Source organism: Lucilia cuprina, chromosome 4 (genome assembly GCF_022045245.1).
Source record: "Lucilia cuprina isolate Lc7/37 chromosome 4, ASM2204524v1, whole genome shotgun sequence".
NCBI lineage: Eukaryota > Metazoa > Arthropoda > Insecta > Diptera > Calliphoridae > Lucilia > Lucilia cuprina.
In genome coordinates, this window is record NC_060952.1 from 30,881,373 (window position 1) to 30,905,921 (window position 24,549).

At 28.3% G+C, this 24,549-nt stretch overlaps 1 protein-coding gene across 4 annotated transcripts in view; it reads left to right on the forward strand.

Annotated features, from left to right (window-relative positions):
* LOC111675027 (phosphatidylinositide phosphatase SAC2) overlaps nt 1–342 on the forward strand; it is a 17,541-nt gene extending 17,199 nt beyond the window's left edge. For 2 of the 4 annotated variants that reach the window (XM_023435719.2, XM_046948731.1), the window contains 2 exons: nt 1–33; nt 99–341. The exon at nt 1–33 is cut by the window's left edge and continues 112 nt beyond it. In XM_023435719.2, coding sequence (XP_023291487.2) covers nt 1–33; nt 99–227 — 162 coding nt within the window. In that variant the 3' untranslated portion in view covers nt 228–341. Of the gene's footprint in view, nt 34–98 lie in introns of all 4 variants that reach the window. The other 2 variants (XM_046948730.1, XM_023435720.2) reach the window with 2 other exon arrangements.
* The last annotated feature ends 24,207 nt before the right edge of the window (nt 343–24,549 follow it).

Sequence of the window (24,549 nt, forward strand, 5' to 3'; positions counted from 1 at the left end):
TTAAATTTGGATCCTAGAAAAATAGCCAGTAAGGTAAGTGTCAACACATAATATAATAAATACAAGTTATTAATTACATCTTTAATAAACAATTACAGACTGGCGTTTTATCACCCACATCAGTGTCAGCTGACAATTCACCTCCCGAGCGCAGTGTTGGCAGTAAATTACAATTGGAGGAAATGTGGCAGGAATCAAATTGTAAAACCAAATTAATTGCTTTGTAAACTTTATTAATAATTGAAAATTTGCCTGAAAACTTAAATTAAAATATTATAGCAATAACAAAATTTAAATTATACATTATAAAAATTTAAACAACTCACATTATTATATACACAATTAATTATAAATACATTAACAAAACTAAAGTTTTTAAATATACATACTATATACACACACATACACACATACAATGCAATTATTATTATAAATATTAAACAACAAATACATTATATATGTATTCAGTAATATGTATGTTTTAAAAGCAATTAGTAGTTAATAGTTATAAAACTGTGTAACAAAATCGCAAGAAGAGATTATAATCTTCATGTAAACGAATGCAGTTTGAAGCTCTAGAAGAATTGTTTATTCATAGCACCATATATAGAATTTTTAATATACCCCCAATATCGGGAGTTATCTCCATAAAAAAAAACTTTAAATCAATTTTCTTCAATAGCAAGTGATTCAGTACCAGTTGAAGAACAAAAAGTACCAAAAAATTCACTCTTATAGATCAAACTATCAGCATTTTACGTCTATGTATGATTGTTTCTGGAAATTCAAAAAAGTACCGGTTGAAGAACGAAAAAGTACCTGAAACTCCTTTTTTAAAGATTCTAACTCCAACAGTATGCTGCAAGTTTAACTATTCGTTACTACGTTCAATATTAAAGAAGATTCAAAAAGAATCAAAAAAATCACTTTTAGATTTTCTTTTAATTAGGATCCTACTTTATGAAGCTGCCAAGACTAGGAGGAGGAGTAGGAAAAAACCATTGAACATCTCTGTTATGGCCCTGCGCTAACACACTTTTGATTTGAATGAGAAAAGTGACTATTAGACGATTTGTCAGAACTATTCAGGCTAAGACTGGAAAACATTAATGCCTTTATCAGGCACAGCTAATGGTTTTAAAATTACCAAGAGAACCGAATCGTGGCACTTGTCAGTCCAAACTTCCACTTCTTCTATAAGTTGACCCTTAAAACTCTTTTCGATTCGAATTTCTAGGAATGTGACTATTAGACGATTTGTTAGAACTATTCAGGCTAAGACTGGAGAATATTAACGACTTTATTAGATACAACAATTGGTCTAAAGATTACTAAAAAAAACCGAATCAACACTTGTCAGTCCACACTTCTATAAGTACTTTTTCTATAAGTTAACCCTAAAATTATTTCCCCACTTTCTATGTTTTCGTTTTCAGTATCTTTACAGGTATTACAAAGGGACCAATATAACCCAAGTGTGCGCCATTCCATCCTATTTTTAAACCTAAAAAGTACCAGACGGATAGTTTTTCATTTAATCAGTATGTTGAGAGTTCATTTTAAAAAATTATCAAAAAATTCACTCTTATAGATTTTGTCCATAAGGATCATAACCTTAAAGCTTAAAAGAACGAAAAAAGGTTATTACAGATAGCCAATTTCGACTGTACTTAAGTTCATGATTGATCCCTTTGTACTAATAACTGTTAGAAGAGAAGAAATGGAAAAGTAGAAACCAGAGAGAGAGAGAGGAAGCTGCTGAAGGTAAGAAACCAGGTCATTCTATCATGGATATTTAGTGTGGGTCGCAAGGTTCACGGCAGGAGACGTTCCAATTGAATATTTGACAAGTCGGATAGACTGTTAAAATAGGCCAATCCAAGCGTCCGATTTCGTGTGTCTGCCAAAGCAGGACACTCACAGAGAAGATTAAGATAATAAGAGTAAAAGTTTTTTCTTCATCCTCATTTTGACAATTCCTACAGAAGTCATTGAACGGGAGACCAATGCATAGTTACCAAATTTACAGTGGCCAGTAACAATCGATATCAGCCTACCTAGTTGTGGTCTTTAGGGACCCATAAGATATTTGGACCTGTGTGGCCACAGCACTCTTGATATTGGGCACGTGTTTTAACAAGACCATTTGTCGCGAGCGATAGTTTTCTCATTCCATTAGAATCCTATATATCTCATTATAAATTTTTAGGTTCAATATTGCAGAAAACGCAAAAAAAATCTGTTGAGGAACGAACGAAAATCCTATCCTACAGACATAGATTGATTCAGGACATGAATATTTTATGTTTCTAATAGATTCTCACTTACGAAGATTGATACTAGATTAACAAATAACACACCACTCTAAGAACATCTCAATGAAGTATGTTTTTTACATATTTTTGGATTAGTTTTGGACCAGTCCTAGTCCTTATAGGAATATCTCGTATTTCTGTTTATATCTTCCTTATTGTTAACCGATTTAGTTGATTTAAAATAGAGATTCTCTTAAAAGCTGAATTATTGAAGATTAGGTTCTCTCAGATATCAGGGGATTTCTGATTTCAACATACACACAGACAGACAGATGGACATGGTCCAAATTTGATACTTTTTAATAAAAAAAGTAATATTTATCTTTCTTAGGGCGAGTTTTTCTGATAAAGGTAATCTTTATTCTTTGGTTAAAGCTGGTTTAATATATGTTTCGTGTTTTTCAGTTATTAGTAAAGTTACTTATTATCTTAGTTTAACTGAGTGTAATTGGCCAATTAAACTCAAGTTATAAGTGAGAAAACACATTTAACAAAAACGGAAGAACAAAGATATAATATTTGAGGTAAATTGCAATTTTTTGATTTGTTTTGTTTTATTAATTATTGTTTTAAATGTTTATTTAACATTTTTCCAAAATTTTTCATTTTATAAAAGCATTGTTTGCAAAAAACAGCTGTTCATTGTTTATGTTTTTGAGTGAAAAGTTGGCAATACTAACAAAGTTAACTGAGCTTAAATCTAAAACTGAAAAACACAATCATTGGTTAAAGTCCGCCTAAATTTGTTACGAGTTTAATCTAACAGCAAGTTAAGCCTAGATTAACTGAGGAGTAAGAAACCCGCCCTTAGCCGCAAAAATTGGAATAAAGAAATTTGAGATACAAATTGCTAAGTACGAAAACAGTCCGGTTGATTTTCGGGGTATTAATATTAAAAATTCTAAATACGGTTTTATACTACTCTACTAGAGCTATAAATTGCTTTAGGTCACAGCGTATTATTTATATTTTAGTCGTAAAGAAACCAAGTCAGCAAGCTTTATTTTTTGTATTTTACGAATTGAATTTTTTATATAGAAGAAAATGTAAAGCAAGTTTAAAACAAATTCGCTAATAAGATCGGGATTTTCTTATATAGATAATCTTCATTCTTTGGTTAAAACTGATATTAACTCATTATAAATTCATTCATTGTTTATGTTTTTAAGTTAAAGTCCGCCTAAATTTGTTCCAAGTTTAATTTATCAGCAAACTAAGCTTAGTTTAACTGATTAGTAAAAAACCCGCCCTAAGAAGTTTACTGGCAAATTCTATTCAAAGTTCTTTTGAATAAAATGAATATTAGGGTTAAGAACAAAATGGAGATTGCTGCTTTTGTTTCTTAAACATTATTTATTTATGTTTGTTGTGAATGTTTATTTAAATAATATTAAATTATTTAATTTTTTTATTACTTGTACAATTATTAGTTATTAATAAAGCATGGTTTCTGCATGATGTTTTTAAGTATGACAAGGTAATATATAATTAAATTTAATTATATTTGCACTGATTGTTTAATTTAGTTAGTTAGTTTAAAAGGAGGATGTATATACATCAAATCCGAATAAATACACCGAGGTCTCTATCAGACCTGTTGTGCGCTCCTAAACCAGTGACTCAGGCGGAAATCGAAAACGTCACTTCCGGTCTACCAGACTATAACACTAACCTCTAACCTATCTTAGTTTAATTTTGTCACTGTCTATTAAATTAGAGTGTTCCAAAACTGAATTTAAGAAATTAGTACCAAAACTTAAAGTAGATCGTATGCTGTAGTAACGACATTAATACAATTCATTAAATCTTTAATATTGGTGAGAACGATGTTTGTCGGGATCCAAATATTTAATAATTCTAAGAGAAATTTTCTATCGAAACTCAGCAAAATCCGAAAAAAAACAAAAATCAGCAACATATTCATGACTATGCTAGCTGTACTCCTGGGAGAGGAACATTTTATGGGTATAATGGAAATCTTGGACTGATAGTAGTATTTAAATACCAAACAAAACTTCTCCAAACACTAACGGTCAGACGCTTTTAATAATAAGCTTGTAAAAAGATTTTGAATTTAAATTTTCTACTTTTTTGGAACATTCTATGATTTATCTTATTATAATATATTTTCTTTTACATATTTGCACAATTCACAATCGGTATTGTACGGTTGTATCGTAGTATGTCGTAATTTTATTATTTATTTATTTTAATACCATAACCTAGCCTTTATAAGTCCATAGACGGTTACAAATTTCTACTAAAAATATTATTGATTTGTTTTTGTTTAAAAAAGTTGTATTTGAAAAATGTTTATGCTATACAACGCTACAACGATACGACATCGATTGTGAATTGAACAATTGTATTTTACTTATTTTGTACTTTAAAACTTATTTGGATTTTATAGAAAAGGAAAAAAAAACTCCAAATTATAAATTTATATAAAATCAATTATGCATGATTGTAGGGAATTTAAAGTAAATATATACATAAACAATAATAAATTATAAAATATTAGCATGTATTTTAGTGATCTTTTTTTTAAATGTTTTTAAGATTAGCAATATATACCATGGTATTTGTCAGATTTACAAGTTGGGTACTTGTAAATCTGAGAATTGTTTGCTTATACGTAAATTTAGTCCAAAGACCAATTATTTTGAATAATTATTAAGGAATGATTTTTTTTAACTTGATAATTAAAATTTATTTTACAATAAGATTTGTTAACGCAAAAAACTGAGAAAGGAAAGGATAATATTCAAAAACCTCATTTGTTATACAAAATAACTATCACTATCAAAAAGTCATTTCTTTTGTAACACTTTAAAATAATGATCCCCATACAAGTGGTCCCCCGAAAAATAGTTTACACAGTCACAGCTGTGTAAACTTAAATCTCTTCAATTTTATGAAGATCGGATCTTAAATTGACCCTATTCTGCTCAGAAAATGACTATTACTCCTATTACTGGCTCAGAAATTCGAGTACAGCTAACAAATATGGGCATTAACAAGTTTAGTATATGACAAAATATCTTTACCAACTTTTTTGAGGATCAGTTTATATTGGCCAAGTTTCTTAAAATTTAAACGAAAATATATGAAATATGTATATGATATTTTTATTCAACTTAGAAAGTCATTCTAAGAAGATTGGTTATTACCAAATATATATATTAAATATATTATGGGTTAATTAAAGCCATTAGATTACGACACCATACGCCTTCAATAACAAATAGGGTCCAAAAGAAGTTGTAATATTCATTAAAAAATCCAAAGAACTCGAAAACTTCGATGCAAAAAGTTTCGAATAGAGATGAGTAAACAAAAAGCTTGCTACACGATCAAAGTTAATTTATCTGACAGTAAGAATACTTACAGATGCACTCTGATTTTATCGGATTAGAAAGATATTGAATTGAAATTAGTACATATTCCTTATCTTGGAACAGATAAGATTGCAGGTTGCCAACCGGTGCCAACTAACTAAATTGGACAACTAACATTGAACTGAACAAAAATCTTAGGAAGCAAAGAAATTTCGAAATATGATAATATTTCTAGAATTTCAATAGGAGTTCAAAATATAGATAATTGAAATGTTTGCAGCCTTAACCGAAGTATAATCAGTAGTAGAATCAGAAGTTGATACGTATCATTGAGAACCTTTAAATGTGAGGTAATAAAGCAGGATTTTGAAAAGATATCTTGAGATATCTAAACTAATTTATTGAACAAAAGTAGTATATGTAATAAGTAGATATATGTATGTCTATAAGCTTTAGAGTCTATTAGACGCAAATGTCTAGTTTACTGATTCCTTTTGTAGCGGTACTAAGTTATTTTCCGATGTCAAAAAGTATAATAGTACCAAAATGTTTACGCTCCCATTGTGTGAAACATAGAGTGTATTTTTATAAGTTCCTCATTTTCAGTTCAAGCATTGAGCTATGCTGAATTCGAATCTGGCCTCAGAATTTCTTACATCTAAGATTTGATTTGAGATATCGTGTCATGAAATTTAAAAATGCAAAAAGCAAAAAGAACTCTTTGAGAGAGTGCTAAGACAGTTTCAATTATAAAGTGTTGTATGCCATCTGAAAGTTCATTTCGTAACCTTTATAATAAGGACTTAACATCTGAAATATTTTATGTCCTAAAAAAAACCTTTTGTAATTGCTAAAATATCATGGACTTTTAAATAATCAAAGTTGTGTTGGCGCTGTTATAACGTCTCAAAAATCGATATCCTAGATTTTATGGAGAAAATCTGAGTCTTTCAGATTCGGAATCAGCTCGTCAGAAACTTAGGTAGTTTGAAAGAAGGATGTATATACATCAAATCCGAAGAAATACACCTAGGCCTCTATCGGCCCTGTTGTGCCCTCCTTAACCAGTGTTTCAGGTGGTAATCGAATCCACCACCTCCGGTCTACCATACTTTGACACTAACCTACCGGAGGCCACTCGTCTGAAACTTTTGAGTGTCGAATTTCATTGCTATTTTCAGTTTTTAGCCAGTAATGACCGTTATAGTAATCTTTAGAAGTGGACCTTATATGGGGATAGGGTCGTGAATTATGGACCGATCTACATAAAATCTTGTAGAGAAGTTCGGGGTCATACAAAACTTATTTATTGCGAATTTCGTCATCATACTGTTATTTTTATGCCAGTAATAAGTGTTTTCGTAATTTCTACAATTGACCTTATTTGGGCGATAGGGTCAATCATGGACTGATCCTCTTAAAATTTAGTTCATAGATTTAGGAACCTATTAATTATATTACTGTAGATTTATTTTTTAATCACAAATTATCGTTATATTAATTTTTTGAAGACAACCTTTAATGGGGGGTAGGACGGACCAATTATGTTGCTATGTCCGCCATAATTCAGAATTTAATTAATTCAGAATTTAATTAATTCAGAATTTAATTTCGGACGTAAAAAAATGATTTAAGCGAAATTTTGTGGCATTTGCTTCATAAAACAGCGAATTTGTGAATGTTTGAAACTTTTTACACATTTTCCGGGGGGTAAATTTGTATGGGGGCAATATGAAAATCATTGGTCGAGTTTTCCCATTTTCAATACCAAACATTTCTGAACAATAGAGAATAATTTGAAAAAATTTCATCTCACTATCACACGCTATCAACAACAGACGGACAGACATAGCTAGATCGTCATAGAATCTTACGAGGTCCCAGAATGTTCCCAGATGTGTTACACACGGAATGATAAAATCAATATACACTCCGTCCAAAAAAATATATTATTTTATTGGGGAGGGAGTGTAAGTTTCGGCATAGCCGAATATGTATATGAGTTTTTTTTTTTTAAATTGAACTTATGTGCAGTTTATTTCGTAACAAATCTTAATGTATAATTATATAGACAAATAATTTGTTGATATTATAAGATAATTATAGATTTTTAAAATTATTTATTAAAAAAAAATAATTTAATAAAAATACAAATAAAGCAATAAACAATTTAAAATTGTATTAAAATATAAAAGTATTTTTTATTAAAAGGAATCATTTTGTAAAAGAAATTAAAATATTTGAAAAAAAGTAGGTTTAAAAAGTCTTTCTTAATAATATAAATTAATTAAAATTTAATTTATTTAACAAATTTCAAAATACTTTCTTTTACAAAATGACAATATAAAATCTCCTAATTTCTTTGATTGCTCGCGAATGAGTTAACTTTTTTCTAGATTCTTATGTATTTTGATTTCATTTGCTTTTTCCTATAGTTTTAATGTAATAAATAATATTTATAATTATATAATAAATAATTATTCTTACATCAATGATACATTTAACAACATACAATTGAAAGACTTGATTAACACAATTATATTACCACGTTTACACATTTACACCTTTTATGTCATTTAATAATGACAACAAATTATTATTATTATTATTATATAAAATATACAATATACATATTTAATCAACGAATAAAATTTAATAATTTAACTGTTATATAACGTAGTAGAAAAAATAATAATAAAATATATATTCTAATATATAGAAGCCAAAAAAATAAAAATACTATAAAATCAATAAATTATTGCTGATTCCACCGAATAAATAATAAATTTTGAAAAATTAAAATTTTGAAAAATTAAAACATATTGGGAAGCAATGTGAATATAAGAATTAGTAACTGCTTAATGAATTTAAAAAATGATTAAAAATCCTAAAAATAATACAGAATAATATAGCGATAACTTAACTTTGCTAATCGGAATAATCCGAAAGTTATTTAATTTCGGATTTTGTTAAGCTATGTATACATGGCTGAAAGATCTACAGAAATCGGTACAATTAAGTTTTATATAAACCAATTTTTTTTAAATGAACGGTCCTCATCTTCAACGTCGATGATTAATTTATAACTATTAGTCAAAATGTTGAATTTAAGTTAGTCTGATTTTCAGAACTCGGTAGAGTTAATTTTATATATACCGATTTTTTAATAAACGACCCAATACGAAATCACTTTTGGAAAATGTCATTAATGTCGATGATTTACTTATTACTAATTATATCACGATGAAATATAACAATGAAATCCAAGTTGTTGGCGATTTCTCAGATTTAAAAATTTTGGTTAAAACGAAAAAAAGTGTAAAATGTAAAAGAAATTCCTAAATAACCAAAAACTAAGTTTTTTAAAGGGTCCACTGTGAGGTTATTTACCGAATAATATAAAAAGATCGGGTTCATTATGCATCAAACTTTAAAAACTGTAGGAAACATTAATTTTTTTCTGAAAAATTGGTCGCAGCTAAGGGATCGTGATTAGGGAGAATTTTAGAGCAAATCCCTGCGAGATTTCTTTGTTAAACGAAAAGAAAGGTCTGGGAATCTATTTTGTAAAACCGAAAACCAAAATATCATAGAATGGTTTCTAACGATTCTCGCGCCAAACATATTTATAAACATGTATGAATGTATAGTCGGGCGTAGCCGACCATATGATACCCTACAACTGTCAGTATGTATGTTAAAAATGGGGATTAATTAAAAAAGCATTTGGTTCGTTTTTTAACTTTATTTCGGAGTATTTTTACTTTTATTTTGGCAAAAAAATAATTTTTTTACAAGAGGGCTAAAAGGGGAGTAGGGCAAAATATGGCCCTATCTTTAAAAATGTTGGTAGGGGGAGTTAAGTCTTTTTCAATATTATTTATGTAGAATTTAAAAGTGTTATTAGTGTTTGTAAGTGAACTTTGACCTTTAAGTCATTTTCTGAAGGGGAGTTTGTATGGGGGATAGGATCAAATGAAGCCCGATCATTACAAAAATCGGTAGTGTCATTTAAAGTTCTATAAAACTAAGTTTTGTCGACTTTTGTTAACATAATAGATCATTTAAATTAATTATAAGCCAAAAGGCCCTATTTGGGGGGTACGTTTGTATGGGGGCTAGTCGAAATAATGGACCGATTTTAACTATTTTCAATAGGCTTCGTCCATGTACCAAATTACATCTAATTATCCTCAAAATTGCGGCCTGTACCTTGCGCACAAGGTTTACATGGGCAGCCAGAAGGACGGACGGACATAGCTTAATCGACTCAGAAAATGATTCTAAGCCGATTGGTATACTTTAAGGTGGTTATAGGATGAATATTTTTCTATGTTACAAACATCAGCACAAACCCAATATACCCTCCCCACTAAAGTGGTGTAGGGTATAATTATCTAACATCCCACTCTGGGATAATAGGTAATGAAATAGAAAATGTTTTGGCTGTAAAACTAAGGAGCTTGAGATAGTTACTCTAATGAATACAAAGCTATTCGCCGCAACAAGGGCTATATTACAAACATGTATGCAAGAATCCCATGTTAGAATAACAGAAGAGGATAGGATCACTTTATTCTAATGAAATGATCCCAACGAGAGCAGGTCGACATAGATTAACGGTGCACTAAAACTATACAAATACGGCAAATGGATTCAAGAAAAAACGCTGAAACACTTCCTCCTTCCTAACATATTCTATCTTTATACGTATTTAGATTTTTGGAGCGATACTTAATGAGAAATTGTGATGGGAAATTGTCAAGCAACATTGTCCAAGAAACTAAGATTCTGAACACGATAGTTCCTTTCAAAGATGCATACATATATAAGATGGCATACGTATAATGTGTATATGTTCAACTTTATGACTATCTAGAATACAAAGGCTGCCGAAACACTGATAACAAGAAGGACGTTTCTAAAGGATTGAGATGCGCTGAATCCAGAATTTAATATAAAATTTAAGATATCGTGTCCTAAATTTTATGAAAATTTTATTTTTGGCAATTTTTAAGACTTTACTTAAAAATGCATGACATCTGAAACTTTAAAATGATGACTTAACATCTGACACATCATCGCAGTGAAATTTTGTATGTCGAATTATGGAAATCCATTTTGTAATTGGAGGTTGCATAAAGAATGAGAGAGTGAATGATGAATAATTGTATCGTGTGAACAGCGTATAAGGAATCTTCGAAACAATGTATATTATAGGCAGGAAAAATTAATATAATAATTAAAATAAATAGGTATTTAAAAATTATTATAATTAAATGTAAAAATTACCTTTTTCTTAAGCCATTTTGAGAGATGATGAATATATATTTTTATAAATTTTAATAAATTTAAACACTTTGATTTTTCATAACAATTTTCAACACTTTCACTTTTATAAATTTAAAAAAGGCCATTGATAATTACTTTTTTTATTACATTTTTATTTTTAAATAATAGATATTTTTATTTAATTATTTTATTTTTCTTAATTTATATAACACTTTTATAACATTCGAATTTTTTCTTGCATTTTACCGACGACAGCGAACCGAACGACGATTCATTAAACGAACAATTAAGTATACAATACGACAACGAACGATTAAAACGAGGTAAGAAGGACGCCATTTAAATACGATAAACTTTTATTTTATAAATTTTATAATAAAAATTTAAATTTTATTTTTTTTTCACAATTAAACACTTTCATTTATTTTCATATTTAAAATATGTATTCAACTTGTATACATATTTTTAAAAGGCCATAGATTTTTATTATTTTGCTTTAAACTTTTTATTTTAATTACTTTTTTAATTAACTTAACTTTTTATTATTAACTTTTTATTATTACAACACTTTTACACACGATTCCTTCTTATCATTTTACCGGCGACGAAACGAACGAACTTGCCAGACACACGACAAGAAGCGAAACAAACGAATTAACAAAAATAACGAACGCCATTTATAAACATTTTATTTGCAAATTTTTTACATTAATTTTTAAGTCGTTTAAACTAAAAAAAGTTGCAATATTTTGTTATATTATTAAAGATAACAATTTTATTTATTTAATGCACTAGTTTTTTTAATTTGTTATACAATTATTAACAATATTATTTAAAAAGAATTATTGAAAATTATAAATTTTAATAAAATCCACAACCTGTTTGTTTAGACAAATTAAACTAAATGAAAGAAAAAGTAAAGACAATGTAAATAACAAAAGAGAATAAATGTGGTACTCTCATTGTTATTGTTGTGTTTGTAGGCAAATTTAAAAGAGTATTTGAATTAAGGAGATTTATTGATTAAGAGCATTTTGGTGATAAAATGTATTTGATATTTAAACGATTCTGCCGTGAGTATATTTAAAATGTAGATTTTTTTAATCATAAAACATTTTGCATTAATTCTAAAATATTTTAACAAAAAATAAGTTTCTGAAAGAGAGGTTATATGGGGGCAAAGGTAAATAATGTCCTATCAGTATAGAGCGATTTACAATGAAATTAAAATTATTTATGCGTAATTTAATTATGATATTAGGGAGGTCCACACCACACGTTCTAATCTTCCTCGCATTCTATGCGTCTGTCAAAAAATTAGAATCAATGTATTTTCATGCTGAAATTTACAAACACAAAAGCGTAAAATGCCTTGACGCGTAGAATGCTTAAAGTAGATCTACTCTCTACTTTTATAAGCGTCACAAGTGGTGCACGAACATATCAGCTGATTTTGACATTTTATATTCTTTATTAAATGCGTATTTATCAATTTTAATAAAATAGAATGAGTTTAATGATGATAAAATAAATAAAAAATGTACACTTAAAAAGCGTCATATATAACTTGAAGCGTAGAACGCGAAGTAGGTATGAAAAGCGCGTAATGCTTTGACGCATAGTGTGGACCTGTGGATTTAGTGTTTAAAAGTAAATTTTAACCTTTAAGTCATTTCCTAAAGGTGCGCATAGACGGACATATGTCGGCTAATCGACACGGAGAATGGTTCTGAGCCGATTGTTATACTTTAAGATGTAGGATTAACATTTTTGGATATTTTAAATATCAGCACAAACATTAGGTTAGGGTGGCAACGTCAAGCCAGATATTCTGAAGACGAACACGTCTGCGAAATCAAACTCAAAGGTAAGGGTATCTTAAAAGAAGCCCCAAAAAACTATAAAAACTAATAATCAGACAATAAAGTTAAACCTGAGACTGTATTGAATTGATTCTAATATTCGACCAGAGGTAAGATTTACATCATATGTCCACCAGGCCACTTTGAAGTAGTCGGCAACGAAAGAGCAATGCTTTAAAGTGAAGGCATCTAAGGGTAGTTAATCTAATGGACCCAAAACCATTTGAAGCAACGAGGGCAGAACTTAAAATATATAGATGAGCGAAACTCATCCTCTTGCAATACTGATACGGTGGATAGAATCATAATGATCCTATGGGTGATCCTAACGAGAGCAGAACGTGAAACCTCTTCAAAGTGAGCAAGTGCGGATTCAGATGAATGTATAGACGATGCAGAGTTTCTGAACATAGGACGATAATAAATTCAGTGAATGAATTTTGCATGAAAATAAGAGCATAACAGTCACTGTAATTTAACTACTAGGATTTGATGTATCAATCATAACTTACCCTAAAACCCTCTAAACGTTTTTCATATGTAAGTAAATTGTAAAAATTTCTATTTTGCATCTCTAATGAAAAAAGAGTATTTTTGGAGTTTTAAACAATTACAGATTCTTTTGGCAGAAATTTCTATTAAAATTTTATTTAAAACAATGACAACTCTTTTATTTGACAACTTAGACGTATTTTTATACCCTACACCACTATAGTGGGGAGGGTATTATACGTTTGTGCTGATGCTTATAACATACAAAAATATTGGTCCAATACCCACCTTTAAGTATACCGATCGATTTAGAATCATTTTTTGAGTTCGTCCGTCTGGCTGGCTGTCCATGTAAACCTTGTGCGCAAGGTACAGACCGCAATTTTTAAGATAATTTGATAAAATTTGGACCAAGCATGTTTTTGACAGAGAGACGAAGCCTTTTGAAAGTGGTTGAAATCGGTCCATTATTTCACCTAGCCCCCATACAACCGTACCACCCGATTTGAACTTTTTTATGCCATAATTACGTCAAATATTCTACTATCTCTTTAAAAATTGTCACAAATAAGATTTATATAAATATAAATGACACTGCAGATTTTTGTAAATATCGGCCCTTATTTGTTTCTAGCCCCCATACAAACCCCCTTCAAAAATTGTCTTAAACGTGTAAAATTGACTTGTAACCATTTGTATCGCAATGAAACTCAACAAAACTAACTGTTATTTAAAAATATATCCTTTTCCCAAATTTACCGAGGATCGGCCCATATTTGACCTATATAAAGCCTCATTTAGAAATTTTAGTTTTTTTATCAATAAATTGCTTAAATATTATGGATTTATGGTAATATTCAATATAAAAGTTTCTTTATAGAAAATAAAAATTTTAAAAATATACTCATGGTGTAGAGTATTATATGGTCGGCCATGCCCGACTACACTTTCCTACTTGTTTTCCTCTGCAAAACTTTATTGAGTTATTAAACCAAAAATTGACAGGCTATTAGCCTTACTATTTGGAAAAAAATTTATTTCAAATATTTTTATTTCGAAATAGTTAAACAAAAAATTTGTGTTAAACAATACTAACTTAAACTGAAATATTTGGTAGAAACAAATGGAAATTCCTATAAGAAAATGTATTCCTTACCAACTACCAACTTGATTAGGCAACACTTTTTTGAAGAAATTAACTCTAATTCAATTAAAGCTATAAAAATTAGAACTACATTCAAAATAAGTTTGTTCCCACTAAATGTTCAAATAAGATTCCTAAAACTACTGTTATAAGAACAAGACTAAAAAATTGCAAAAATTTTTACAAATGTTTAGGAATTAACTAAATTTTGCAAAAAAATCTGTAATAGTTATATCAAGTTAAAGTAAAAAAAAACTTAAACAAAATTAATTTTAATCACATTATTAAACCATTTATCTAATTCAACAACAATGCTAAAAGTTATTGCAGTTTCTTTTCACAACAGTGCTAATTATAACAACAACTATTTAATAAAACTCTTCCTAACGCAGTGCTACCTTATTATTTGCTAAAAACTTTATAATTTATTCAACTCACAAACCTTCATACATTCCTGCAATTCTAGCAAATTTCTAAAATGTTTTTTTTTGCAATTATTGTAGTCTCTTCTTAACAAACACAACAACAATAAGAAATACTCACGGCAATTAAACGACACACAACACACACGAAGAAGAATGAATAAAAAAATTTGCAAATTTTAATTTCCGATTTTTGTCTTTAAATTCATTAATTAAACATTTGATTAATTAAACACTTTTATTTAGTAACCAACACACTAATGAAGATTTTTATCAACATTTTAATAAATTTTGAACACTTTTTACCCGAATTAAACCGTTTGCAAAACACCGTATAAAATTTGCCGACCGATCACTTTAACTTTTCCAACTAGAATGAAAAGGAGTTGGATTTTGTTATACATACTACAAGCAAAGTGCGGTAATGAAGGGAAAAAGTGCTAGAAAAAGAGTTGCTTAGTTTTAGAAATAGTTTGTAATGTGGGGAAAATGTTAATAAATAAACGGAAAAGGAAATTTGCTAATTAATACAATGATGTAATATTTTCCGTTGTTTTAACGTTAATAATGATACAGAAAAGGGCATCGGAATATAAAAATTTAATTGAAAATTTTTAAATTAACATAATTACAGCTGTGTTCAAAAAAATAGGAGTGAGACAGAAAAATAATTGTGCAGCTTAATTTAAAAAGGAAAGATTTAAAGAAATCAAATATTTTTTCACGATATTTATTTGTTAAGTGTTTAAAATACAAAACAAATGTCATTTTGTAAATAGGTTCATTAGTTTTTTGGTATTAACTTTTTTCGAAATCCATATCCCATTACGACTGTTCAAAAATATAGGAGTACCGTATATTATCTTACCAAAGTTTGATTAATTTCCTTTATTAGTAATAAATATTTAAAATATGACATAAAACTTTTATATTTAGATTATTTTGAGGTCAATTCACAATTATTTCCTTTAAAATCCTGAAATAAAATGTCAGAATTGACGAAAATGAAATCTGTTTAAATATCTTGAAAATTATAAAAAAAAATCGCTAACAAAACATGGAAATTCTCATGGTAATCTCATTAAAAGACTTTTTGAATACTGTAGGAAGTCAGATATTTAAAAATTTCTCATAAAAAATAAACATTTCATTCAAAAATTCCCATAAGCGCTTATCATTTTTTTAAATTAATCCCATTAGGGCTCCCCAAAATAGTAAAACTAAGCCAAATTGTAGATATTAAACACCGTGATCAATATTCAGTTCGTTCAGATTAATTTATAAACAAATCTTTAAAAAAAAATTGATTTCAGACCATAAAGCATATAGTGAAACCCATTAAGTTTGCCAAGTAATACATTTAGAGGTAGTTTCATAAATGGATGAATTTTTATTGCATGAATTATATTTATAAATCTAAATGAATTCAGAAAATACATCTAGCTCTAACCAACTTTCAAGAAAGTTGTATACTAGGAATGATGTATGATGGGTCTTGACAAAAAGGGTATGGTCTAATAAATTGTAAAATGGTATCGTACCCCAAATGTTGTAGGTACACATATTAGTCCAAGATATGCTCTCATATTCCCAATAAACAAATTTGATAAAATGGGTGTGTTGTCGTATAAAAATATTTTTGATTTTAAATTGGAGGAAGCTCGTTCCATAGGAAGTAGGCCTTTACATGGTTGTCGAGTGGTCTAAAGCAAAACGTTAAAACCCCTCGTGTATAACATCTTTTAAGGCTTTCTGAATAAATTCCTGTATATTTGTTGATAATCGGCCACGACATGTGTCATCAAGCCCCTCAAAACCGTTGTCGGAATAACATCAAGTTCCAGAGGTTCATAAACCCAAATTCTAAATTAAATCTTTACAAAAATGACTGATGTTGTACTGGCACATATTAATTAATAATATTTTAGATGAAAGTGCTTTCGTTTTTGTTTTTATTTTAAAACAAGTATGAATGTATAGTCGGGCGTAGCCGACCATATGATACCCTACACCAGTCAGTATGTATGTATGTTAAAAATGGGGATTATTAAAAAAAATAAAGCATTTGGTTTGTTTTTTTTTAACTTTATTTCGGAATATTTGTACTTTTTTTGGCAAAAAAAGAGACAGACAGATAGATAGATAGATAGATAGATAGATAGATAGATAGATAGATAGATAGATAGATATAATTTTTAATAGCTAACTGGGAAGTGAGGAACATTCGAAAAAAATAATGTTTATATTTCTTTCTCTATTTAATCAAGCCTTCTTAGTTGTGGTTTTTACATCAGAAACCTAGTTATATTCCGGTTATATTTCCGCAAATTTTGTACAAAGATATTACCCCTTCCCATTTTCTTATTAAGAATAATTAAGAATAATACAAAAATTACTTCAATTTACAAAGCTTATGTGTTCTTTTAAGATGTATGTGTTATTAACAATTTTATAGAAATCATTTTAGCATTAATTTGCAAAAAAGAAATAATTTTTACTTTTAAATTTATTTATTTAATTATCCCCCACAAGTGCAATGTGAATTTGAAAATAGGCAACCCTTTTTCTAGAACTTTTTTTGACAGTACATACATGGTAAAGTACATGGTACAGTACATGGTACAGTACATGGTACGTTACTTACCGTACTTTACGGCCTAAAGGCTTAAATTTAAGACGTACTTTTAGCCCCATTATTACTTTTAGTATGTTTATGAAACGCCCTGTTTTAAAGCCTTAGTACTTCTACTACCATTTTGCTATAACTTTATTACTCTCATTTTTAAAGTGGTACGTTACGAACTGCACGAACCGGCATAATGTGTTATTACTTTTAAGATGTTTATGAAACACACTGCTAGAAATGAATAGTTAAGTGATTAAAAGCTTAAAATAAAGATGTACATATGTTTATGAAGCGTCTTGCAGCAGTATGAAAATATGTAAGCCTTTTTCCAAAACTTTTTGTTCTTTTAGTACATGAGCTTTTAAAGTGGTACGTAACGGTCTAAAGATTTCATTTTTGAACCCTTTATTACTTTAAGAATGTTTATGAATCACCCTGCAGGTGATGGAGCGTTAATTGTTTTTATTAGAAAAGTTGAGTTCTATAAAACGACTTTTGAATAATCGAACGAATAATCGACTTTTTGTCGAAAAAAGTCGAAAAGTCGGAGTCGACTATTTTATTCTAAAAAAGTCCATTACTCGACTATCGTCTGTGAAAAAAGTCGAAAAGTCGACTTTGGAAATAAATGTAAAAAAAGTGGAAAATTCAAAATAAGTCGAAAATAGTCGAAAAGTCCAAAATAGTCGAAAAGTCGAAAATAGTCGAAAAAGTTGAAAAGTCAAAAATAGTCGAAAAGTCAAAAATAGTGAAAAAGTCGAAAAAAGTCAAAAATAGTCAAACAGTCGAAAATCGAAAAATAGTCGAAAAAAAGTAAAAAAGAAGTCGAAAATAGTCGAAAGCCGAAAAGTGGGAAAGTCGTAAGAAAAGTCGAAAAAACTCAAAAAGTTTGAAGTCGGAAAAAGTCGAAAAGTTGAAAAAAATCGAATAAAGTGGGAAAGTCGACTTGAAACTAACTGAAAAAGTCGAAAAATTGACTTTGCGTAAAATGCGAAAAGTCGACTTTAAATTCAAAAAGTAGAAAAGTCAACTTTTACCTAAATGCAAAAAGTCGAAAAGTCTACTTTTCGATTCAACTATAGAACCCTATAGAAAAGTTGACATTAGGGTTCTACAAATCGACTTTTGAATAATCAATCAAACAACTTTTTATCGAAGTTAACTATTTTATTTCAAAAAAGTCGAAAAGTCGACTATCGCCAAAAAAGTCGACTCCGTATACAAAAATTAAAAAAAGTTAAAAAGTCGCAAAAAACAAAAAAGACTAAAAAGCCGAATGTAATGAAATGTTTTAATTAGAATAATTCCTAAAATATGTAAAAATTTTCTGACATATTTGTCAGTTAAGTGCTTAGTGACACTAAATGATCGGAGGAATTTGTTATAAATTTTTAAATTTTTATCCAATTTTTATGTTTTATATCTTTTTGGAACGATATTTGTATATAAATATGTGTTATTTCAAAACCCTGGAATAATTGTCATGTTGGAATATATTCGTACTCCTCGAATAAATTTATTTTGCTGTAAAAATGTTTAAATTTTATTCAAGCGGATTTAGGATTTTTATATTATAGTGTATATGACAGCTTTAATTTTTAAAATCAAGTTTTTGACATCAACAATATCAATATAAAGTCAAAAGATGGACTTTTTAGAATTTTTTTATTCGTTATATCGAATATAAAATGTCCTAAACGTTCGCTTTATAAGCTAGTTAATGTTAAAAATTTGGCTGGTCGTTATACCGGGATTTGCCTATGTGTTCATAATATAAAATTAAGACTTTCTTATATGGGCGGTATTATATTTTTATATGGATTTGAAGATTGTTCATACAAAATGTGAGGGCCGTAGCTAGTGTAGTTTCTGAGATATGCATTTTTTGAATATAAATAATAAAAAATTATGATAACAAAAAATAGCCTATAGTTTCCTCCAGATATACAGGAAGGTAGTGTGAAAATTGCTAGAAAATCAACCAAATGGTTCAGCCCTTTATAGATTGTAATCAGACCCACAAAACAAAAAGGATCTAATAAATTTTAGAATGATAGACCGAAGGCTGTAGGTAAAAATATTAGCCCAAGATATATTCTCATACTCCCAAAAAACAAATTTAATAAAATGGCGGTGTAGTCATATGACTCCAAAATGGTGGAAGCTCCTTCCATAGGAAGTAGGCAATAACATTTAAAGAAATCATAAATAGGCGTTGCAAATTACGTCTTGAAAGGGTTTTTAAATAATTTACTGCATATTTGTTGGTCATCGTCCATGACATGCGTCATCAAGGTCATCAAAACCGTTGTCGGAAAGTCATTAAGTTCTAGAGGCTCATACACCCAAATTTGAAGTAAAATCTTGACAGAATTAATTGATGTTGTTTTGCTACAAATTAATTAATAATTTTTTCGATGTAAGTTTTTTCTTTTTTGTTTTTATTTTAAAAAGATTTGAAAATAAATGGAATACTCATATTATTTTGATTTTGCATATGAATTAAAAAAATATTTTTTTAAATACATTTCTTAAATATTTATAATAATTAAAAATATAAATCTTTTACTAAAAAAAAATGTATTTACAAATTTTTGAAATTGTTACTCTTATTATTTTGAAGGCAACTGTATATGTATATGCATTGGTATGTACATTTAATACTAACATTGAAAAATAGTTATTTTCCAACACCTTGTAACATAATTTTATTTAAAAATACATTTATCCCCAATTATACATTATTTCTTACCATCATACATACACTCCCCCCACTAAAAAGTACCAAAGTGAACTACAATAGTACCAGCACCGCCCTATCATGTATGTTTTGCATTCCATTGCATCATCTCCAACTTCAGTCTAATAGGAACAAGTGAAGTGATCGGTCGCGAAAATCTACGCGGTGTTTTGCAAACGGTTTAATTCGTGTAAAAAGTGTTCAAAACTAATTAAAATGTTGATAAAAATCTTCATTAGTGTGTTGGTTACTAAATAAAAGTGTTTAATTAATCGGAAATATGAATTTAAAGACAAAAATCGGAAATTAAAATTTGCAAATATTTTTTTCGTCTACTTCGTGTGTTTGTGTCGTTTAATTGCTGTGAGTATTTTTTTTCTTTCGTGTTGTTGTGTTTGTTAAGATAAGTACGAGAGAACACAAAGTGCAATAATAGCAAAAATTACTAGAATTTTGCTAGAATTTTAGTAACTACAAGAACATTTTTAAGGTTTGTGAATTGAATAAATTATAAAGTCTTTAGCTAATGATATGGTAGCACTGTAGTAGGAAGAGTTTGATAAACGAGTCGTTGTTGTAATTGCCACTGCTGAGGAAAGAAACTGCAATAACTTCTAGAATTGTTGTTGAATTAGATAAATGGTTTAATAATTGGTTTTTACTACAGTTCTTTTACTGTAGCTATAACTGTGACGGATTTTATTGCAAAATTTAGTTAATTCTTAAACATTTGTACAAATTTTTGCAATTTTTTAACTTTGTTCTAATAATAGTAGTTTTAGGAATCTTATTTGAACATATAGTGGCAATAAACTTGTGTTTATACCCTACACCACTTTAGTGGGGAGGGTATATTGGGTTTGTGCTGATGTTTGTAACATACAAAATATTCTTCTTATACCCACCTTAAAGTATACCAAAGAATCATTTTCTGAGTCGATCCGTCCGTCTGGCTGGCTGTCCATGTAAACCTTGTGCGCAAGGTACAGGCCGCAATTTTCAAGATAATTGGATGAAATTTGGCACACACGCTTCTTTTGGCCTATTGAAAATGGTTAAAATCGGTTCCATATTTCGACTAGCCCCCATACAACCGTACCCCCCAAATAGGGCCTTTTGGCTTATAATTAATTTAAATGATCTATTATGTTAACAAAAGTCGACAAAACTTAGTTTTATTGAACTTTAAATGACACTACCGATTTTTGTAAAGATCGGGCTTCATTTGACCTTATTCCCCATACAAACTCCCCTTCAGAAAATGACTTGAAGGTCAAAAATCACTTACAAGCACTTATAATACTTTTAAATTCTACATAAATAATATTGAAGAAGACTTAACTCCCCCTACCAACATTTTTAAGGGTAGGGCCATATTTTGGCCTACTCCCCTTTGAGCCCTCTTAAAATATCTCTTTTTTTGCAAAAAAAAAGTAAAAATATTCCGAAAAGAAGTCAAAAAAAAAAAAAAAACAAACCAAATGCTTTATTTTTTGAAATAATCCCCATTTTTTACATACATACTGACTGGTGTAGGGTATCATATGGTCGGCTACGCCCGACTATACATTTATACTTGTTTTAATTTGGTTCTAATTGTTATTATCTATGGTTGAGTTAAAGTTCATTTCCTTAAAAAAGTATTGTCTAATCAAGTTGTTGGTGGATTGGTAATAAATACATTTTCTTATAGGAATTTCTGTTATTTGTAATTGATCTTAGGTTTAGTGAGTTAAACATATTATTCTGATTTCATTGAAATAATTTCTATGGCAATAAGTTAAAAGTTCTTAAGACATTTTTATATTTTTCACGTGAACGCTTAAAACTTTTAATTTCACAACTTCCTAGCTAGCATTTTTTGAAATTTTTGATCACATTCGTGTCATTTATGACTCTTCTGCACGATTAAAATGAACATATATGCGCTCATTTTCTGATCATTCGCCGGGAGAAAATGGTACCTTATAAATAACACTTCTAAATTAATCATTTACGATCCTCATATCTGATCAATAATGACTCACTTTTTTATCTTTTTTAAGTCATTAATGAGCCAAATAACAGGTAGAATCATATTATAGTAATTTTTGAGTCTTTTCTGAGTAATATTCATATTTGTTACAGACAAATACAATACAAGGGAAAACAGTTTCTGATCTTCCGACTGTGCGAAATTTAACTACAAACTAAATTTTTAAACATTCATATTTCAAACACCTGGATGACCTATTTATGATTCGTATACATTTTGTTATTGTTATTGTATTTTTTTTTCAAATAAATCAGATTTTAAACATTAATTTGAATTATTTAAAATTAGTTTATTGATTAGTTGCCCAACTATCATCCGTAGAACATCATTGAACATATAAAATGATTATAATTAAAGCATAATATAATTCCAATTTCCTTGACAGAAACTAGACTTTATAAATATCACACAAATTAAAATACTTATACATTTAATTTTATAAACGAAATGAGAACTATATCAACTCATTTTAGGCCACACAAAATGTTTTGCTAACTCTTCCAAAAGTGTCTTTTCTGAGTCCCATTTCTAATTAGTTTCGACTTATTTTTGAATCGTTTTTGAGTCAGTTTTAAGTGTAAGTGTTGCTATTTAATTACAAACAAATACAATTACATAAATAACTATTTTAGATCTTCCAACTGCTTGAAATATGACCACAATATAAGTTTTTAAAATCATTATATTTTAAACACCAGGATGATCAATTTATGATTGCTATACATTTTGTTATTGTTTTTACAAATATTCAGTTTTCAATCAAATTTCGATTCATTTTTTAAGCGCTCTACTTAGTAATAATCACTTTTAACAATCTTCCAAATGCTAGCTGGGTTTTAAATGTCCAAGTCTTTGTCAAAAATTTCAATATTTTCTAAATTTCTAATTAGATTTCTATAAGCAATTTATACAATATGGAGTCAAATATGGAGATTCCAGAAAATGAAATGAAATTTTTTCAGTATAGGCAACGTTTTTTAGTTTATTAAAATTTTTTCTAATTAGAATTTGTTTTAGGAAACTCTACTAAAGTTTGTAAATTTATAAATAAGATTTGGGGTTTCACTGAATTAAATCTAAAGAAATTGTAGAAATTACTTTTAGGGAAAAATAGGTAATATTTCAACTTATAAATATTTTTAGTTCTAAAACTCTTAATTTTTCTCTTAATTATTCATTTGAATTTTTTCTTAAACTTGTTAAATAAAAATGGTTTCGAGATTTCAGATTTTTATTAATTTTCAAAAAAATACCAAAATCTCAAAAAGCTTTTTTATGGTTTCAAAAATTTCATAATCATAATAATATATAAATCGTTTTAACTTTATTATTTCTACACTGAAAATAATCCATGCTCAACTTTACGAAAAGAAATTTCGTAACTTCTATTTTCGTAATATTAACAAATATTTCATGTATAATACGAAATATTATTTAATAAAACCCTTTTCTATTTTTACGAAAGTACGAAAACATTTCGTATTATTTTTTTTTCTTAAATTTTAGCGAAATTAAACATAATGATATTAATTATATGATGATTAAATAAAACTACAATATTTTTATAAAATTAAGGAAAAAGTATGATATTATTCTCGAATAATTTTCATAAAAAAATTGAAAATTCGTGTGAAGAATAATTTTGAACTAAAATTAGAAAATTTATTTTAAAATGAACAAAAATGTTTGAATAAATTAATATTTCGTAATTTTTGCCATATTTATTTAAAATTCCCTTTTTTCAATTAATGTAAATTAATTTTTTCAAGAATATTTTGCATTATACTAAAATATTTCGTACAATTTCGTATATATTACGAAAGAATTTCGTGATGCGAAACAACAAACGATTCGTACAATGTATGACATTTTTCGTATATATTAGGAATGGATTTTTTTCAGTGTATATTTAATACTATTCTTAATTAGATAACAAACACAACAACATTGAAAGTACAGCATTAAATGTCTTTAATTACTTTATAGACATCAATATATTCATAATTTTTCTCTAATTTAAATGATTTTTTTTGATCTGACATACATACAAAGGGTGTCGCGTGGACTACTTTTTACCAGAAATACCTCTTAAATGATGCGTTTTAATGTTCTTATTCCAAAAAAATTAAAAATATTTTTTTTTAAAAAATCCTTTTGATCTCAGTCTTTTCGAATTGGGTGTCAAAAATAATTAAAACGACTTTTATTGTATTGTATTAGAGGCACTTACATTTAAAAAAATCTGAAATAGATGCCAAATTATTTTTTAAATATTTTTCTATA